General features: G+C 31.4%; 1 protein-coding gene across 1 annotated transcript in view; it reads right to left on the bottom strand.

The window, feature by feature from the left end:
* Nucleotides 1-4,661: 4,661 nt before the first annotated feature.
* LOC129962767 (glucose dehydrogenase [FAD, quinone]-like) overlaps nucleotides 4,662-22,442 on the bottom strand; it is a 29,179-nt gene continuing 11,398 nt past the window's right edge. The window contains exons 5-12 of the mRNA XM_056076763.1: nucleotides 20,343-20,474; nucleotides 17,749-17,870; nucleotides 16,510-16,677; nucleotides 15,595-15,745; nucleotides 13,748-13,896; nucleotides 8,066-8,243; nucleotides 6,067-6,289; nucleotides 4,662-4,818 (exon numbers count right to left, since the gene is read on the bottom strand). Coding sequence (XP_055932738.1) covers nucleotides 4,662-4,818; nucleotides 6,067-6,289; nucleotides 8,066-8,243; nucleotides 13,748-13,896; nucleotides 15,595-15,745; nucleotides 16,510-16,677; nucleotides 17,749-17,870; nucleotides 20,343-20,474 — 1,280 coding nt within the window. The remainder of the gene's footprint in view (nucleotides 4,819-6,066; nucleotides 6,290-8,065; nucleotides 8,244-13,747; nucleotides 13,897-15,594; nucleotides 15,746-16,509; nucleotides 16,678-17,748; nucleotides 17,871-20,342; nucleotides 20,475-22,442) is intronic.

Below are 22,442 nucleotides of genomic sequence, written 5' to 3' on the forward strand. Positions count from 1 at the left end.
TAGCGTGATGGAACTATCGTTTTTTTAAAATTCCGGATCGTCCAATAACTCTCCACCCTAACTTGGTGTTCATCGCAATTAGATCAGGCGAAAGGTTTTTAATTTCCCCTGTAAACAAGCTGCTGTATCTGCCCCTAATAATATGTGAATCTCCTTGGGATCGTTTTCATACAAACAAAGATTTTCATCTAAGCAAATATTACTAATAAATATACCCAATTGTTTTACTTCTTCGATATTTTTAGGATCTTATTTGGGAAGAGAAGTGCAAATTTTATTCTGGTCCATTACTTCTACAATACAAGAGAAATTATTTTCTGTATTACGCAGTTTAATGGAATACTTCTTGTGCTTTTCCCGCCTTTTCAGCCCTCCGAAATGTTCATGACTCACCGTTTGTTCCCCAAGACACTTCAATTTCATAACATACACTATGTATTTGCTGACATACGACCTCTGGCTCCCGAGGTCAATGATTGATCTAACATAGTGTTTTAAATCATTATTTTCGACGCTAACTATTAAAGTCTGCAGATAAACCTCCCTGGAACATAAATTACTCGCCAATGCGGAGTTTTCATTTAAAAGATTATTCTCATCCTTACTTTCATTCAAATGAGTATTATTTTTCGGAGCAGAATTATCTTGATTGCATAATATGGATAAATGTTTTTTACCACAGAGAGTACAAACTATTTTTGACCTACAAAATTTAGCAACATGAAATTGCCTTGCACAAATAAAACACGCAGCTTTTTTAGACAGTATACGTTTCCGTTCTTTCAAACTTAAAGTACGTACGTATTCACAATCAACAACATCATGAAATTTATTGCAGAATAAGCATTCCGGTGTTTTTATTTTTACTTCAGAACTGATCAAATCTGAACTGCTAAATCTCTTTGCAGTGGAACAACTAAGATTATTTATTTTTCCGCTCGATGAGTCATAACGCAACGGGGGAAATGAATACTTTTCTTTTTTCGAACTCACGGGAGAAGCATACATTAACGATGAAGAGACAGGAAGTCGAGCAATTCATCTATTTCATATTTATCCGATTTCATGCTTTTATTATATTCTAAAACGAGATCGGGAGAAGGCATTTTAACAGGATTGGGTAAAGTAGGTTTTCGTAGGTTTCTTTCAAAACATGAAGAGATTCTAGAGATCGGATTTCTGTCTGTATGTTATCAAACATTTTTCGGAATGATACAATATCATCTGAATTCTTTAATGGGCAGATACGCAGTAAATTATTCAAATGGGTATTAATGAGAACATCTGATCTTCCAAAGCGTTCTTTAAGTAATTTTATGGCGATTTCGTAATTTTCTGGTGTTAACGCAAATCCTTCTATGGTACTAAGGGCAGAACCACCTAGGTGTGCTTTTAAGTAACTGAATTTACTGACTTCACTTAATGAATCATTTTCATGTATGGCTGATTCAAAAGAGTTCCAAAATGAAAGCCATAAACTTGATTGACTGTAGAATTTAGATATCGTAAGTTTTGGCAATTTAATGTTCGATGATTCTTTATAACAGGAACTTGGAACATTCAAAGAATCAACATTTTTGTTCGTTCGCGTATTTTTTGGTCGCTCTAAATTTCCAAGTTATAATTTTTTGGGTGTATTCCGCTACTTCTTTTACTTCTTTTTCTAATTTGTTCTCGGAAACGAATTCTTCAATTTGTGAATCTAGATTCTTTAATTCGCTTGACTCAACAGCAAGCTGCTCTAACATTTCTTCTAACATATCGACATTTACATCTGTTTTCGTTAGTTCTGTTTCAATAGTTTTACAAATTTTGGTAAGATGTTTTCGATACTCCCCTTTTCTTTCTTAACCTGCCACTTTTATCATCCATTTTTAGAATTGAACAATTCAGAATTTATATTCAGTAAGATTCAATAATATATAAATTCTATAATAAACCATTTCAAAATTCTAATAAATATCTTTCGGCTCTAAATTGGAATAAATAATATTCCAACACGAACAATCTCTAAATTATAGCAAACTCGCTTAATTGCTTTGTTGGAATCTCTAAGCTTACATACTGATGTTGTTGTCTCCATCTGGTTACAGCTAAAAATCTCAAATTTCTAATTAGTGGCAGGTACAGTGATTATGACTTCATTAATACGGGGAACTTGTCTTTAAGAAGAAGATTATTCAATAGCTACTTGATTATATGTTACATAACTAAGAATATATTTACAAATTAGAAGAGAATACAGAAACGCGTTCGTTGGTTGCCGCCAAAACAAGAGGAAGTCAACAAGCCCCTGGTGGCGAGAAGGGAAAGTTCTTTACAGTTAAAACTGGTTCCAGTTAAGTCCTTGTTTCCAACAGATGCCTCTCACCACAGTTCCCGACTACGTTGCTGTAGCGTTCCGGTCATTCAGATTTTTCCTTCTGCTTCAGGGTGGATGAGATATTCGATTGTTCATATATATCTAATTACATCATGAAAAAGAGCAGCAGTATTAAAAATGAGCGTATTTTAAAAATCATTTTGGACCTTTCTTAGTTTTGAAGCTAAACCTTAATTTTTAGTACAAAAAATTATTAAAAGCCTTCCTTATACTGAAATTTATCCATTGAGGAACAGTAAGTAGAATCTTCATATCTTAATCATCAACAATGGAAAAAAAGTTAGGATAAAATATTTGTAGCAGCATAGAAAGCGATTTGAAGCTTCAACATTCAAATATATTGTTGTAAAATACGCTTAAATATACTTTTTTAAAAATTCATTAAAATCAAGAAAAAATATTATACGGCAGCAGATGGTACCATTAAAATGGTATTGAATTTTTAAATGAAGTAATAATTTCGGAGGTTATTACTAAAAAGTAGCAAAATCTATTAATTAGTTTAATTAAATAGAATTCTAGTTAAAAAAAATTAAAAAATCGTTCTAAAATGCAGGAATTTATCCTCTTTTCTGTATATGTGCCAAATTTTGTGCCTTTACATCAAACGGCCTGATCACTTATAAAGCCGACATATGCACACACTTTCATCTTTATTATTAATTCACTTTATAAATATTTTTCCTAAAGTAAATATAAGAGAACACGAAAAATATTTCATAATGAATATTTAATATTAAGATAAGTTATCTATCGTTCCTACATTTACTTTTAATCATTTAAATCTATTGTAGAGTAGTGCAAATCTTGTTCATAAAGAGAGTTTAACTGAATAGTAAAAAAGTAAATCTTGAGTACTCATTCGTTTTTTATGAATTTCAGACAAGAATAGACAGAGTATTTCTCCTTTATTCAACCTCCGACTACCTTTCCGTTGGAACTGTTCCGCCTCGTGCTTCATTTTTACATTTTCCAAGGTGTACTAGATTTATGATCTCTTAAAACTGACGTTTATAGACGGATTTTATGACAGAAATAAATCGAGATGAGCAAAGACTTCAACACAAATGTGTCAAATAATGCAAATAAATAAATTTTTATGCAAAAGAAAAAGTTTAAATGTTCATCGCTGTTTGCTTCCTCGTACAAGAAAGATAAAAAGAAAGAATGTTATAACTGTCAAAAAAAATATGAGTTAACCTCATGTCAAAGATATCATAAATATGGAAAAGAAATTATTTTTAGAATTTTATCGGCTGGTTTGTATGCAACATGACGATTCTCTCTCTATCCGCATAAAATTTTGAATCATGGATGTATACCTGCGAATAGATTATATTATGCTGGCGAAAAATTGTTATGAAATATTGATCTTTGGCGAGAGATCAATTTATCGCGTAATTGTGATTTATTTCTGGCATGGCTAATAATACCCGAAAATCGAATTTGTGTTTTAGACACGTTTCTTCCAACCGATTGAAGCAAAACCTGTTACAGAAACATATTGCCGTCATAAAAAATCCCTTAAAATTTAATATATTTAAATTCACTAGATTTTTTAGTTATTACATTTAGTACAAACCGATAGACCTCTTTGAATTTGGCTCAAAATTCGATAAGTGCATACACTATTGATGTTAGATTTGTGTACCGAATTTTATATATCTAGATATCCTCGTTTTGTAGTTCACTCACATTCGAGCAATCGGACAGACCGACTTCCTCCCAATGTATTTGGTCAAATTTTGATAGAAATCCACAAATGTGGTGTAAAGGCTTTATACCAAATTTCATTCTTCTACTTCAAAACGTTTTTGAGTTCCTATGTTCCTATAGGAAGGAACAACCAAAGGAATAAATGCCGATATTTTTAGAAACAGTAAAACATTAGCAAAGTATTAATTTCTTCATGACTTTCTTTGAAAAATAATCCTCAAAGATAAAGGAAATGTTCTTCAAAGAAAGAACTTTTCTTCTTTCTTTATTAATTCTATCTTCTTTGTACACAAATTAATTTTCATTTTTTATTTCATTTTTGCAATGTCTCTATGCATATCCTGACTTGACTCATTCGATTTGGAACTATTTAAAATGTTATCCACTTATTGATAAGAATTTTTATTGGACTCTCTTATCAAATGGATGGAAGAAACATGTTCTTTTATTCTTTTATTCTTAATTCACAAAAAGGATTTCATTACAAATATTTTAAAAATTGATCCCTCAGAGGTCAATTCATATATATTTCATATTATATTCTCTCTTCATATATAATATCTCAATACAAGTATTCGTAATATGCACATTGTATAGTCTCCTTGATGATATCTGCAGCTTTCTCGGCAACCATAATAGTTGGTACATTGGTGTTTCCTGATGGCACCATGGGCATGATGGAGGCGTCCACAACTCGCAGGCCTTTGATGCCTTTTACTCTGAAAGAATGTGTAAATATTTCATTTGGGAACATCAAAAGGAGAGAAAAAACATTAAGTTAATTTATATCCTATAGAGTAAACATTTATAATGTTTTTATACTATGAGAAACGTATGATTAATATTTTTTTTCTGAAAACGTGATTAATTTCTTTTACTCTAAAAATTTGGGCAAACATTTCAGTTGAGAACATCAAAAGGAAAATAACTGCATTAAGTTAATTTATAGCCTGTAGAGTAAACGTCTGTAATGGCTTTACTTTAGGGGATTTGCAAAATGTCTTTTACGCTGAAAACAAGATTCTTTCCTTTTACTCTGAAAATATGTGCCAACATTTCAGTTGAAAACATCGAAAAGAAAGAAAATACATTAAGTTAAATTATGTATAATAACGTCATTTACATTACAAGACACGCATCATTAAAATGAGTGATATCTTATCCAGCAATTTGGTAAAATATGCTATTATTATTCAAGTATAAAGCAAAAACTTTATAAAATTGTTCTCCACGGAAAATTATGTAATATCTGAAATAACTCTTCTTTATTCAAAATAACAGTATTCAGATGAATCTTCTGTGGTCAAAATAAGCTTCTTCATGCCACCTGACAGTCACGCTGTTTTAATTTAGTTATTTCAACTTCCCGTTTGAAAATAAATCTTAAAATATTTTATGAAAGATCTCGTAATTTTAAAATTCGTTCAGAAGACGATAATGACACTTAAGCTGGCACCTCCTCTCTAAATTTCAGCACCACACTAGTGTTAAGATGTTTGGGCAACATCAGATCAAGCGTGCACTAGGCTTGTATACACGGCGAATCTTTGTTTTTCCACCCAGTGCCCGAAACCTTACTACTAGGTTACCGCAGTCGGCGGTTTTGTGAACTTTTTTAACACGTTGAAACTAGTTCGATACTTGACTATTTCACAAGAACTTTAGCGGTCATAATGATTGAATGCCAGAGATTTAATGCACAATATGTCTATTAAAATGATAAAATTTATCAGAGGAGTCATGCTGAATTTCAAGCATTTAATCGTTTTGAAGACTAAGAATTGAAAATTAGAACCTGAAATTTATATATATATAATCCTCTATATAATAAATATATATTCCTCTTTTATGTTTCGTTTCTCCTCTGTTCTAGTGAAATCAACATTTCCTGGCGTATGCATAGAAAAATGTCCTCATTTGAGAACATTCATTGAATATAAATACGTGGAAATAATACATTTGATTACCTTAACAGTGGATCGACAACAGTTGTGGGATCTCTGGGATTTCCCATTTTTGCTGTCCCCACCTGGTGACTTTGTGTTAAAACCGCACCTTTAGTTAAGCAAGTGAAATATTTATCTAGCTCTCCGACAAACGGCTCACATCCAGGAGCAACAGTTTCGAAAGTCTTGGCTCCAACTTTCTTCATGGGCTCACTCGTTATTATTTTCTGACAGGTCTTCATCCCTGTAAAATAAACAGACGATAAATCAGAAGTGAGTTGCATTGAGTCCAGAATTGATATGAATAGGCCATATAACTATATAACATAACAAATTTAATAAATTCATCACAATTTGCCAGTTTTTAGAATATTATTTCTGGCAACCAAAGAAGATGGCTTTAATAATTAAGTTTAAATTCACTTCATAGTTACTAATCTGCTTCAATACCGATATTGTCTTAAGGACTCAATCTAAATCAGAAGATAAATGATTTTTTTATAATATTCGATTCTATTTTCAGTTATATTCTCCTTACCAAAATACGAATGAAAGGTTTTTTTAAATTACATGTCATTTCGTCATTTTCTTTCAATCGTCATTCTTGGATATGTAAACATTAACTTCAATATTTAAATAGGTCATAGTCTTACTCTAATTTTGTAATTATTCTTCATGGTGTTGAGGAAGTTGTATTAGGTCGCAACATTTACTCGAAACGTTAGGGTTTGTAACCGAGTAACAGGACCAGTAGACAAAAGTGGTCAGCTGTGTTCCGATGGTTGTTATCTGGCTTATAAGCTACACCACAGTCTATTCAATGTTGACATTATTCTGGGTTTAAAAAATCTATGTTATGATAGGCTTATAGAAAGAATAATATACATATGTCTATTGCATGATCAATTTGGTTAAAAAAATTAAAAAGATAGGTAAAAAAGCCCAACTATAAAAATTCACGCTGTATAATAAAGCCATTCCTATTGCTTGTTGCCTTTACGGATATGGTCAAAAATCTGCCAACTGACCCATTGTAAGACCACTCCCGCCTGTGAACGTTGGTTGGGAACTTCCCACAAATTGAAGGTAAAATCAACAGACATCAAAGAACCCGGAAGCCCTTACGACAGGGGAAAGAGTGGAAGATGTGCTAGTCTCAAGACGTGCACAGGTAGTCGAAACGGGTCTTAATGAGGACACAGAAAAAATTTCATGGAGATATTTGTGAAACTACAATAAATAGTTGCGATTAATATTGTAAACTTTTTGCGATTTTAAAAAGGTCCTATCTGAAAATTGAAAATTGTATTAGTCCATATCCCCTCAAAGCGTATGTTTTTTAAATTTTTTAATTATTATTATGGTTTACTTACTTCGTTGCTTAAATTTCACTTCGCCATTGCTTAACTCGGAGAACTGTATGCATTTTTAATTTAGGATAATATAGACTTAGTTATTTTTAAAAGCATTTTTCAATATTCAGTTCAGTTCAGTTATATTAATGTAGCGTTTCAAAGCAACACTAAGGCTATTTGGGGAAGAACGTCGCACTTTTGTACCGCGATCAAATGATGGGGATGGCACCTGAGCTGGCACCCCTTTTACAAGCTCCTGCGCCACTCTAGAGAGATGACGTTTGGTTTCGACGGATTTAAAGTGAACCAGACCCATGTCGGAGATATTTCAGTGGAATTGGGTCTTGAATCTGAAGCCTTCTCACCAGGCCACTGCGGCGCTAAAACATTTTTTACGTCACAGAAAGTTCATAATTTTCATCGCCAATATCTCCCCCAATTTTATAGATAGGTCTATAAACTTTGTCCTGCGTTTTTATTAAGGTACAGCATACGTTTTTTTTAACTGTACATTTTGGCTAATCTCCTTTTTATTTGAGTTCTTTTTTGTAACTTTATGGCGCTAGAGAGTGCTATAAATGTCTTTATAAATTCAGCAAGTAAATTATAGCCGGTGAATTTAAAGGGATCTAATTTTACTTTTAATTTTTATAAGGAATACTTACCTTCAACGATGGTTTTAAGATCTTGAGGATTTTCGAAATAATTGGGATCGATAGCTGGAGAGTCGTAGGGATTCGTGGATTTCAAGCGTACAGTTCCTCGACTTTTCGGCTGTAAAATCTGACTCAAGCACACAACCATTGTGCTGTTTTCGTAAGGGCCGAAAATTGCTTTGTAGATCTGAAAGAAGATAATATTATTTCAAAGGGGTTGTATATATGCATTTATATTTTAAATTCTTAATGTAGCCCATAGCAAAATATTGTCTTATTTCTTGATCTAATTCCACTTTCGGTTTAATTAATTTCCTTCGTAAAAAATAATGTGCCATCAGTACTACGTATCGAATGAAAGTGAAACTTCCGTTGCCCTTCTCAAGGTCAACACACGTATTGAATTGGCGCATGGCCGGAAATTTCATGTTATATAAGACTAGTGATCATTTGTTTCGGCCCTTTTCCCTTCTTTCTTACTTCCGCTTTTGTATATATATATATATATATATATATATATATATATATATATACTTCGCTCCAATATTCTGAGGCGACCGCTTTTTGGCAGTTCTATCTTACTAAAGGGAAACACACGGAAGGATGGGCCCCATTTCTGGAATTTACTTTATTGTAAAATATAAGCATCTCCTCCTTTCCACTCTCACTTCTTTTGCCGAATTAAACCCTAACGCATGCACAAAAGCGTGGAGGGATTATATATACATATATATATATTAAATTTCATTTTTTTTAAACGACAAAAAAAGTTTTAGATCTCGAACGATTTTGAGATTTTTTTTAAAAAAAGCCGTAATTTTTCTAAAATTTGATGATTGCAACATTCACATGATCATTCCAAACTAGTTTAAACCGGATATTCACAAGAAAAAGAAAATTCTGATATGGAGTATTTTAGTAGAAGTTTTGTAGCTCGAACGATTTTGGGATGAAAAAGAAACCACCGTTTTCTAAGTACCGACGCATGAGTAATCTGATAGTCACTGGATTCTTTAAAACCGGTTAAAACTGGTTTTTCATGGAATTCTAGCCTCGGGAAAAAAATAGAACTGGATTGATTTTGAGATGGCCAAAAGACATTGCTTTTTTTTAAAATTTGGTGAATGTGAAATATGAGTCAGGTGAGAACATGACGTTTTTCTGTCGGATTGATACCAAAAAGAATGCTGATTAAAAAAAAAAATAACTTTCTTATTTGATAATTTGAAACTTGCGATAACATATTTCACTTTTTAAAAAATTATCACGCCATTTTTATCTATTCATAAACCGCTCTCTGCCAGGGAAATTTATAGTGGATAGCAAGATAATCTATCGTGTGAATAAAATTGATATGTAGAAAAGTCATAAAGTAATTGTATGAAGTTAAATTTGAAAGAGATTTTTTTCAGCTAAATGTTACGAATTTTGTCAATATATTATTCTATCTACAGAGTTTAAAATTATGCATTTAAAACAATGGGGTCAATTCATGTGACGTAAAAGTCACATGTCATGTACTTCTTGCGCATGGCATTTAAGTTTCATCCGCACCGCCTTCGTTGATCAGTCTGCCATTAACGTTCTCCGCCAAGTATGAAGCGGATTTTTTGTTTACATTTGAAGTTATAATTTTTGAGTCATTTTCTTTTCTCTTATTATGTGTTAACAGAGGAAATACTGGTGTGCTGATGGATGCTTTAATGCGGAACACAAGAGTGACTGTCATGATAAAATGTTTTCGTATTTTCCTTTCAACAATCCTGACTTGGGGTGATAGCTTTGGTATAGATTTTTTCAAGCCTTCGAAGTCGGTGATATGCTCCGATCATTTTGAAGAATTCATTCAGTGTGTGTCCATTTATTAAATATAGCTGTGCCAGTAATTTGTTAGAAAAACTCTTCGAAGGGAAAGAAATCAGAAAGCGATTTGCCACCAAAAACAATCAAACAAAATCGTGAGTGCATTTCTAATTTACTTTATTCACATTTGATGAAATTTCTGATAATTTTGAATATGCTTAGAAGGTTTAAAAATGTTGACATGAGTATTACATTGCATTTTTTTACAAAATCTTATCTAAATTTAATTAATGTAAGTAAACAAACTCCTGTTGCAAAAATAACAACTGCTATAATGCTAAACTTAGGTGGAAGTGAATATTACTAGTTTTCTAATTACATTTGCAGATTTGTGATGGATTTAAAGTGAATTTATATCAAACAACTTTTCTATTGTTAAAAATGAAATGTCAATAGTTTATTGTATTTAAACTGAAATTGAGTGTTATCATAATATCCTGTTATAACACTGTGCACCTCAGTGATTTCTGTTTTAATAAATAAAGGTTTTTTTCATTGAAAATCAATTTCCATATCAACATTTATTATATAACTTTTATTTCCAACTTCATTGCTACATGCATGTTTCACTTTTTTTTTCTTTCTATTTCTGTAACATATCAATTTTGAATTATAAAATTCTGTGAAAGCATAAAAGTGTTTCTTTCAATTCCTCTTTATATCCTATTTAACTTCTCTCTCTCTCTCTGTATATATATATATGACCTTATTCTTGTTTATTAAATTTACTGTATTGTATGTTTTTGTTTTATTTTATGATATTCATTCAATGTAATTTTTATCAATGTAACTTTAGCATTTAAAAAAATTTCATAAATGTTCTGCTTTAAAAGTATACTGTTCAACATTATGTTTTTATTAGTGATAAAAAAACTGTTCTTTAGTATCTAGGATGTTTCTGTTGAATAAAATTGATTTCATCATTTATACTGACATTCTTGTCATACTGTGTTTATATTATTTCTGACTAGAAAAATAAATGTTGATGAAAAGTAAATAGTTTTTTTTAGTTTTTTGAATTAGTGAGTACATTAAAACATACATTTAATCAAATTTCTTCAAATAATTATCACATATATTTAATCTATCTCTCTCTATATATATATTTGTAATGTGTAAATAAAAATTATGAAAGCGTGATTTTGTTTGTTTTCCTTTAATGAATTCTACAAATTAAAATGAAATTATTTATTCATAAGTTGCATAGATTTAAAAAAAGGTATCCATGCCTTTTATATTTCATAATTTGAAATTGTAAATATAATTTATTGAATATATACTAATTTGAGTTTCATGTTCTTTCCTCTGAGCAAACTGAAAACATCAAAGTCTCAATATTTATAAAAGTAATTGCATAAGAAAAAAAAATAATTTTATTAGTAAGCTTTAAAATAATAAATTATCTAAGAGTAATAATTATATTTAAAGAGAACTAACTGGGGGAACTATATTCATAAGATTCAACATTCAATACTATTTAAATAATATCTAAAAAAGAGCATATGTAATTTTTCAAAAACACTGCCATAGTCATTTGTCAAAATGTATCCTTCGGATAAAAAAAGGGAGGGAAAGGAAAGAATAAAGCGTCACCAAACGAATTAAAAAGCGATGTTAATTAATGATGCAAAAACAATAATTCCAGTGAAAATACTAATTAAAATTTTAATATAAGAAATAAAATTATATAGCTAAGAAAATTTGGAGAAAATAATTCAATATAATATCTTTAAAAAAAATCAGAAGTTTTTAATAATTGATCGGCTAGCGTAATGTTTACTAAACAATGGTTTCGTCAACGTTATCGGCAGACATCACGATATGCGCAGAACGGTTGAAAATTGAACAGAAACGGTTTGTTTGGTACCTGACACGTGACCGTGAATTGACCCCATTCTCTAATATTTCTATGTTTACAATATGACAAATAAAAACAGCCAGTTGGTCTTTTTAATTAGATTTTATTAGTTTCGGCTCAAGTTTGGCACAAATTCGCATATTCCAGCAATTCCTTAATACTGATTGTATATTCCATGTTTCATCAGTTCAAAAGACAGGGCAAAAATTTATTGCAGTTTGTAAATTTATCAGAACAAAATTTTTGATACGAATTTCATCTGCTGCCTAGATTATTAGGTTGAAAGTATTAAATCCGTTGAAACTATTGGACGAAAAAAATTTACAATGGAAATTATTATTTTGTAATTTTTTTGATATAACTGTATTACCAAACTACGGATGAAGAGCCTTGTAGCACTTAATAGTGAAAATTGGAAATAATTGCATAGTCAGAATAATTTTCATTTTATATATGTTATAGTAAGACTGTATGCAATGTGTCACACAGCAAACAATTCCGTCATCTAGATTATAACAAAACGATATCCATTTCTAAAATTATCTTTACAGCGTAAACGTTTTATACATATAACCCTATAAGACTGCAAGAATTGTGTGATATAACAAACAATACAATTATCCAGATTGTAGCAACATAATACACATTTCTAATATTATCTTTACACCGTAAATATGTATTCCCTTATAAGACTGCAAGGGTCGTAGTGGAAGTCCCAAAATTAACGCAAGTGTTGAGCCACCATTTGTGCAGAAACGTGTTGGCGATCCTTTAAGACTTGATAGTTTAGGGTTAGTAAAAATGGAGCGTTACACGATAGAACAACATGTTAACGCAAGATTTGTATTAATTAAATAGAAAGCTTTTATCTTTAAACCTTCTTTTTTAAATCGTTATGTTTTTATAGAATTATAAGTACACATGATAGGATTATGTATGGAATGACAAATAGGGAAAATGGCTTCCACGGCTTTGCTGGCACATACACACTCTTTTGTCGAAATTTGTCATGACCATTTCTCAAAAATGTGTTTGAATTTCCTCCTCCAATGTACGCGTGCTTGTTGGCATAGACCTTTGACTTCCAATAAAGCCATAAACAGAAATCCAGTGGTGTAAATGACAAGTTATAGGGGGCCAGTTCTCAAATTCTCGAATTATGGCATCTAGAGTTTCCTTATCTTTGAAATATTGTTCAACAATGAAAACACGTTGTTCTATCGTGTAACGCTCTATTTTTACAAGCCCTAAAATATTAGTTGTGAAATGAGTTTTAATAAGGTTGCAAAACATAACTGCACAAATGGAAACAAATGCAAATCTTGTACTAATTTTAGGGCACCCTTTATTATACTGCAAACAGTTCAATAGAATAGATTGTAACAACAATATGTCCATCTCTAAAATGATCTTTACAGCATAATCAGCTTATGTATACTTTTATGAGACTGCATGAATGGTGCGAAATTGAATAAAATAGACAACCCAATAATTTATGTTTCGACAAGGTGATATCTATTTCTATAATTATCATTGCAGGATAAAGTTTTCGTAGAGACCATAGTCATACTACGTAGACTGTGCGATTCAAGAAACAAGTCATACGACTACATTGAGTTAATATGATATACATTTCTATAATTATCTTTACAATGTATTTACTAACTTTTAATCCCATTTGGAGGACCTCAGATATGTGGATGAGAAGCTTCCAGAATGGAGGTTGGGTTTCGCTTCCCGAGTGGATACATTAAGGCTGTATGCACAAATTACCTTTATTTAAATAATGGAAAGTACGTCACACGGAAGTATTAGTACCATGATCTGTCATTAGGAGTCATTATACTCTTTCGTAAATTGTGTGTGTGTGTGGGGGGGTGTCATTCTCATTTGATAGGCTAACTCTTATATTAAAGCAATAGTAACATGCAGGAAATTAAAACGAGACTTTTATGAAATTCGAAACTTACTTCAGGCTTAAAACCAACTTGCTTTTCTGGAATTAGCTTCGGAATCTCCACAAAGTAGAGCTGATAATCGGGGAAATCCACGTTAGGGGCGACTGGACGAGCATTCATAAATAAAATTGAATTAATAAACTCTGCCGATGCCAACGGACCTGCAATGAAAGATTCAGTTATAAACAGTTCGGCTCATCCGTCAGATCGATTGAGTATCCGGTAAGAATTTTGATTAATGCACTCTGTTTCATAATATTGTATAATATTGAACAACACTATTTTGTTAAATGGAAACAACGTGAAATAACGTTTGAATCGTGAATCAGAAGTCAAAATTGCTTCTGAAATAACATTTGGAAACTTCAGAAAACGTCAGAAAAATTGTTGAGTACAGATTCAAATGTTGCTTTTTTTCGTGAATATGGATCATATATAATTTTTTTTTGAAAATTTAATAATGTTTTCTATTTTCTACTTGTTCTCTTTATAAATAAAATTCTCCATGTTCCCACTCCCCTCCCTAAAGAAATCAGATGGATTAATATGTGGTGAATGAGGTGAATGCAATGCGTCAAAATAATAATCTGAGTATTGAAGAATTGGTTGTTGAGTGCTGAAGACCATTTCCGTATAAAAGAAGATGTAAAAGAAAATATATATAGAAATAGTTTAAAAAAGAAAATATTTATATAAATAAAACAAAAGGCTTAAATGAACTCGAAAATATGCTAAGCCGCTTGACTTCTCTGTATATTTCTCACCTAATATCTAATTAGATTACCCTTTTCTCTTTCCCATCCGCAACGGACTTGTCATATATACATCACTTATGAACATTTCTCTCAGCCGGAGTACCACCCACGCATTTCTGGAAATCGAACTCATGGGATGGTAATGTATATACGGATTTTGAACTGAACCAATTTTGAACCACCACTAGAGGGCACCCTGTGTCCATTAATTTTGAGATAAATATAGTTTTAGTATCCTGATCTTCATTTTGATCATATTCAGCCTGTATTGGGTATTTTAATCATCAGTTGTTGCGGAGCAGGTGGCTAAGAGTAATGTAAATAAACAGAATTGGGTTGTGTCACTTTCCACTTAATAGAATCATTCACGTTTCTGGTCCCCCTCCGAATTATTTTCTTCTTTTTCTTATTACTGTATAACTGTAATAGTCTTTTTGGGTTTAATCGTCAGTTCTGTTGTCTTTCGCGTAGCTTCCGGATACATTTCGCGCACTTTACTTTTCACTACGGAATGCTTTGGTTTCGGTTTATTTTGGTAAGAAAATGTTATTTGTCAGAGGAAGAATGTGCTCGAATTATGAATTAATTTATAATCTAAAAAGGTATAAAAAATGACGACGTTAGGACTTGTTGTGATTTTTTTTCGAAGTTAGGCTTAGCGAAGTAAAACTTTCGCCCTGTGCGATGATTTCTTTCGTGGATGCTCCGTCCCGCGAGTGCGTCTTGGATAGAGGCCTCCCGTCCCGAAAGAGTTGTTTTAGTTGATAGCAAAGAAGGAATTATCTTATTACACAAATGGTCTGAATATTAGGCATGAGTGGCAGTAAACAGATTAACCATTGACAGGTAAGCAATCATATGGCTTGCGTAAAGGAAATATTGGATTATGATTATAGTGAATGCCTTAGATAGCACAATACAGTGAAACATTTCTCGGTGAGTTTCATTCCTAAATAATTCAGTTTACTAACTCAAAATTTCTTACACAGAAGTTAATTATTAAATCAAATTATGAATTTTAGAATCACAAATTAATAATTTTATAATCGCAAATTATGAATTTCATAGTCGCAAATTATCTGTTGCTGGATCAGTCATTCATACCTGATCTGTTTTCGATGTACTCTTTTACATTTGCAGGATTCTCAAGTCTTTGTTTAACAGGTGGTATTTGAGGATCAATTGTGAAAGGTACAAATGAGCCGCAGTGATCTTGGAAGTTGTTGCCAACGGGCAAATCCGCAATAACTGGTATCTGAAAAGAAAGAAGGAAAAAAAAAAAAAAAGAGAAATGATGATAAATTAATTGCAATTCTTAAGAAAGTACACATAAAATATTGGAAATTCAGGCTTTCCGCATGAGTTGCAAGTATTGTTTAAACAGAAATAAAAAAAAGATTTAATAGAGCACACAAAAGTAAGTTGCCTTTTTTAAGGCTATGATATGATGAAGTAACTATTTTTCAATCTCTACTAATAATAAATTAAAACGTGTGTGTATTTGTGTGGGTGTAGATCTACTGAAATTAGTAAGGATATACTTTGGTGGATAGAATATGAATTTCGGTGGGATTTTATATTGAAAATTTAACTATAATTTTAAAGAAATAGAAACTAAGCAACATACGGTTATTTTCCGCAATAATTCCGGTAAATATAGTTTTTACCCCCTATTAAAAATAAAAATTTATCTTTTTAATAATACATATTTTTTTATCCCGCACATTTTTTCTGAATTTAGTATTTTTTTAAATGATTCTTAAATATTTTTTATAAAAAAGAGGAGATATTTACTTCTCCTTTATTCTTACTTCTTAATATCTTACTTGCCCTGGGTTCTTTGATGTCTGTTCATTTTACCGACAGTTTGCGGGAAGTTCAAGACCGTGGTCCACAAGCGAGAGTGGTTCCAGAATGAGTCAGATAACAGATTTATGATCATAACTGGAACCATGAGACAACGAACCATGGGAAAGGGGCTTAACAGTGTTAATTTCAGGATCCTGAAACAAACAGTACCTTGAATTTCTCGAGATGTTCCCTGGGTCCGATCCCACTAAGCATGAGGAGTTGAGCTGTGTTGGTGGTGCCCGCTGACATGATCACTTCTCGTCTGGCTCTCACTACGCATCTGGTGTTTTGGAAATCGAATTGGACACCCACTGCTCGGCGATTACGCAATATTACCTGATCATAAGAAAATAAAAGGAAAATGTAAAACGTAATACAAATGATTAAGATTTAAAATTTATGGCTGAATTTCAAAACCTACGTCATATTTCAAAGAGTGACATAAAACAAATTCTGGCTTAATCTTTTAATATTTGAAACAGTAAAAATTATTCAAAATATTATTTTTTTTAGTAATTCTGGTACATGTATTTTCATAAAATCATCGATTTAATGAAATATTAGAATAAGAATTATTATTTTCAGTATTTTTATACGATAAAGAATGAGAAAATATTAAGTTTTAAAAAATAAAAAAGTTAGAAAAAGATAAAAAGACTTTAGATAAAATTTCAAGTTATTAAAAATTGACTTTTAATTTTCAATTATATTTTCTACCCTGATTGTATATGTAGTTTTTAATATACTTCATTTATTATTATTTTTTTTACATTAGAAGAGAATGAAATACTTTGAGAACGCTACCCCACCTTTCCTAACAAAAATAATTATTTGTAATTAGTATGTAGAAAGTTCGAAAGAATGTTTCGTAATTTATTTTGTAAGATTCTTCTAAAGAACTGAAAGCGGTCCATCATATTACTTTTTTTTTCATAACGAATTATTTTTCGATGAGCATTGTTCTTGGTTTATCGATTCGCAAGTGTAATTTTATGTTCTTATTCATTTTTTAAAAATTTACTAGTTTTCAAAATTGGATATTGCTTGATTAAATGTAATTGCATGATTAAATGTTATGTCAGTGTAGATGGGCTTTTGTTCTCATGGAAACCCCTTTAATTGAAAAATACAACTAGAGAACATTTTTTTTTTTTTGCATTTTAAAATTATTTCTATGAATTTAAATTCAAATTTTATGTTCTGTATAGTAAATAAAAATTTTCTGAACTTTACCATCGAGGGAAGAGGAATTTATAACTAATTTGAAAATTCTGGGCATGACACAAAATACGAAATAATTACCTTAATAATAAATGGCCTTAGAATATAATTGTTTTAGAAGGAAAACAATAAAGTTATTTAACAATTTAAAGCTATTAATCTGGAAAACTAGTTTTATAAAATTACCTTTCTGACATGCGCTTCAGCTAAGATATCTAAATTAGTCCGATTTTCTGCTGGGACGAGATATGCTTTAGCCGTGCTGCACCGCTGTCCATTTCTATATGTAGTCTGCAACTCATAATACCCTAAAGAAAAGTAATGGAAAAGTAAATTTCTCTTCGAATCATCTTATAATTCCATCATATTATTCTTTTTATTTTTCATTGTTGCGTGGCTATACAAAACCCGAGCCGATATCAAAGCTCCATTAACTTTCACGAGACCATTCTTATACAAAGGCATATCCTTACAATAGGATTCCTAATGGTAATTAGCAAATTCTCGGTACTAGTTGACAATCTGAAGTCAGATCAGAAGTCAGGGCTGTAGATCATTGTTCAGTCTCAACAACCACTTGCCCTTAAATAAAAACCTCGCCATTGTTTTTATTCTACATATTAGCCAACTTTGGCTACCAGTTCCCCAGATTATTGATTTTTTTAAAAGGCTAAATTATGAACATGGCATACATTAAAAAGTACTTCATTTTGTTAAATGCAAATTAAAAAGTGTACATATTACGGAATAATAAGAGTGGAAAATCCTTCTAGACAGGTGATGATTACCGAAAATCAAGCGAGAGAATGTTTTGATGGATGTGTTTGGATCTATTATGGTATTTAAAAACTTCGTTACGGATGGTGCATCAAAATGAATTAAAAATGTTACTAAAATTAAAGGAGAAATGTACGGAAATGGAACTTGTACCATTAGAATGATAATTTTTTGAGTCTTAAGAGAGTAGAAAAAATATTTTTTGAAGGTAATTGTTGTGAATGATTTGAACATCAGATTCAGAGAGTAAATTATAATGATTTTCTGGTGACGTCTAAGCCTGTTTTTACGCTCCTGCAAGCTAGTAACTTGACCAATTCGCGACTGGCTTCAAACCTCCCTTTTTGTAACAGCATGTACTTTATTTAAGAAAGTTACTTCGTAGACCTTATCTATATTTATTTATATTTTATTCTCCTTGCGAAGTTCGTATTCTTTTTCTGCTTATATAATATGAGAAAACCAGATTTGGTATACTTGATATAATATTCAATTTTTTTAAGCTTTATTTTGCATCATCCTGCAATAGCATATCTAAGGTCAGTCTGCTGCGCCTATTAATAAGTAGCTGGGGTCAAATGGAAATTTGCGCCTATTTGCTTTGAGCACAGATAAAAAAAAATTGTAATATGATCATGAAATCTAGCCATTTTTCTTTCTGTAGTTCTAAATTCATGCATACAAAAAATATTTAGACTGAAAAAAATGGTGACAATATTTATTGTATTAAAACAGATGCTAAATTGTCGGAACTATTGAGGACCTGTTAAAGGTCACTATTACATCATTTCAAAACAGTGGGTGTAGTTACTGCTCGTTTCAGAATCCCTTGCTACTGATTTTAGAAGATTTTATTTCACGGAGGGGGAATATGCAGCAAGTTAGAAGAGAACTTCCGTAGAATTGTTTATTAAACATATTTTTCTTTTTGGGTTTTTTTATATTGATTTTTATTATTGTTTTAGAATTATAACATTTTCAAAATTAAGTAACTTTCTTGATATTGCTTGGAAGAAAAACAAATAATTAAAACTAAATAAAGATTTCCTCCTCCATTATTTGTACCCATCCCTATATTGATGAAAATAAAACCATTTGGCGCATGCGTAATAACAGGGAAAGTTCGTTTCTGAAGACGACTTATGGCTAAAAACTCGTTATAGAGGTATGATATTGTGTGTGTGTGTGTGTGTGTGTGTGTGTGTGTGTGTGTGTGTGTGTGTGTGTGTGTGTGTGTGTGTGTGTGTGTGTGTTGTGTGTGTGTGTGCGTGTGTGTGTGTGTACATGATGATGATTTGCAAAGATTCTCATAAAGTTATGTATGATATTTTGTAAAGATATATACATATATATGTAAACATAGTTTTTGTCAATTGCGTAGCCGATGTGAAAATGCTTTTGAACTTTTAAACTAGATTTATTCCATGCGGGGAGGTTTAATTTATATACAAGAATAATTGGTAAAAAATACGTCAGTCTCTATCATGATACATGAGTAAAAGAGAACGAAAGAAACCGAAATTTTTCTCTTAGTGATTTTAATGAAAAGTTGATAGGGATTTCTTTGACATGTGAGACTGAGAAAAAAGAGATATAGGTATCTTTAAAAGAATGTGGTAAACATTAAGGATTATATCCCTTCACAGAGAGCGAGCGAATCTGTTGACTTGAGCAGTTTTGCAGAGCTCGTGTATGAATAATAAATAACAAAGGTGGAATTGGATCAGGAAATAAGAGGCCATTTTAAAATGAAGTAAATATGGGTTAAATTAAAATTAAAAATTTGGAAATTAGAATTTAAATTAGATTAAGAGATATCATCACATATAAATAAGTTGTCCCTCAAAGTCCATAGGGAAGCTTTGTATCTAAGTGTGTGGGCTTTTGAATGTGCTTTGTCATAAATAGTCACGACATTTATTAGTCTATAATAAAAATTCCTTTTTTTGTGTGTGGTTAAAAGTTCTGTTTAATCTTAAAATGCGATGAAGAAAACTTCTCACCTGTCTGGCGGCCATCATTCGAGTCGACAACTCTGAGACCCAGTTGCTGAGCCGCTTCTCGTATAGGGGGCTTTACTTCTGCTTCATATCTGGGTGTCTCAACTGTCAAAGGGCCACCTACACCGTGGTAACCTAAAAGAATGAAAAAAATCTTTTTTTAAAAAAACATTTGGTACCATGGTAAGTAAGGGACGTTTCTTTTTCAATAAAGGCGTAATGAAATGTTTTGGGATTGCGTTTGATACGGGAATCGTTTAGTTTATTAAATTAAAAATAACTTCATTTGTCAATTACTTTTATGAATTAACCCATTAACTGCCAATTTATTTTGTTGGCCGGATAAGTTATATTTATGCACAAAAAGTTGTATAGTGACAGTATAATTATGTTCAAATTATATTTTATTTTGGAAATGTTTGTTATTTTTGAATAATTGTATCGTTAAAATGATCAATAAAATAAAAATATAAAAATAAGAACGAAGAACTGAGTAAGTAGCAAATCGTTATAATAAATTCCAGATTGCGTATTAATCTGTAGTATTTCATTATTATATTAAAAACAGATAAAAATTTAAGGCTTCAAACACACACACATATTGTGTATATATATATATATATATATATATATATATATATATATATATATATATATATATATATATATATATATATATATATATATATATATATATATATATATATATATATATATATAATGGAACTAAACTTATCAAATATGTATTTTGTGTGGAATGGTGTACGTAAAAATCCAAACTCTTCAACTAGGGATCGTGGCAGTTAAAATGTTATTAATTTATAAATGAAGCAAGAAATTTCGTTATGGCCTAAGATAAGCAATTTAAACACCGAGCCAGGATAGCCCGGTTGGTAGGATTGCATTCGCCTCCCTTGGGTAGGGAGTTCTGATCCTGCAGGCCGAAGACTCCCCGCTGGTGTGATGGATGACGAGCGTATAAATCTATCGTGGTCTCAAAGTCCTCCATGTCGAGAGTAATACCACTGGGGTTACTAGATGAGGGGTGATCGTTCTCTGATTCAGGTCTAAATGACGATCGGTGAATGAAATGCATAATGAAGACCGCCCCGTAAAAAGGGTTGTGACGTGTGTGTAGGTAAGGCGTACTCTTCGCCCTAGGTGGTGTTTTGAAAAAACAAGAGACGCTTAAAATCACTCACTTTGAAAGTCAGTGGGCTTATTCATGACAAGTGCCATTAGAAGCAGCAACAAAGATCGAAACACTGGCAGCTAATCTTTTTCATTGCTTTAAGGGATTTTTTTTTAATTGTTGATCTATTCTGTGGTAAAGTTGCTTTTAGAACCACATTGAAATTTTATTCCTTGTGAAATTTTTATTGCAGCACTGTTCTTTTCTAAATTAACGAGCTTTCGAACTTGAAATAATGAACCAGAGACGACTGCTGCTTCCAGATTTTGGTTCAATCAAGCATCAGCAAAGGTACGAATCAGGAGAATATGTATTGAATGTACGTATACGATCAGGATATAATATATGTACGAATACGAATCAGGAGTATAAAAATCAATGTACTTTGGAACGTATTTTTTCCAACCTTTTTAAACAAAATTTGGCACAGCGCTATGATTGTAATAAGACTATATACCAAATTTCATTGATTTAACCCTTTTTTCGGTATGTGGTCTTTCTTTTTTTGTGTGAAATAAATCAGAGTGATATAATTCATTCTCTAGATGACAGGAAAAAAGTTTAACAAATAATAGTATAACTATATAATATAAAATAATAATAAAAAAAACAGTATGATGGAAATATCCATCATCATGCAAATTTACATATTAAGATCAGTACAAAGACTTCATTGCCCCTCTCTTCTAAATTTCTCCACTCATTATCAATTTTATTAGTAAAAAAAATATCAGATTAAATTTTAAGAAATATTTAAGAAATCGCACGTTTCTTCCAACCACAACAAACAGCGAAAAGACAAGTGCAAACCCGTTTTAATGATTGTGGCATTTGATCTTTTATGACATCTACGTTCCTTCTCACGCAATAATTGTGAAATAAGGTTACCAGCAACAATAAATGTACAATAC

Source organism: Argiope bruennichi, chromosome 3 (assembly GCF_947563725.1).
Source record: "Argiope bruennichi chromosome 3, qqArgBrue1.1, whole genome shotgun sequence".
Lineage (NCBI taxonomy): Eukaryota > Metazoa > Arthropoda > Arachnida > Araneae > Araneidae > Argiope > Argiope bruennichi.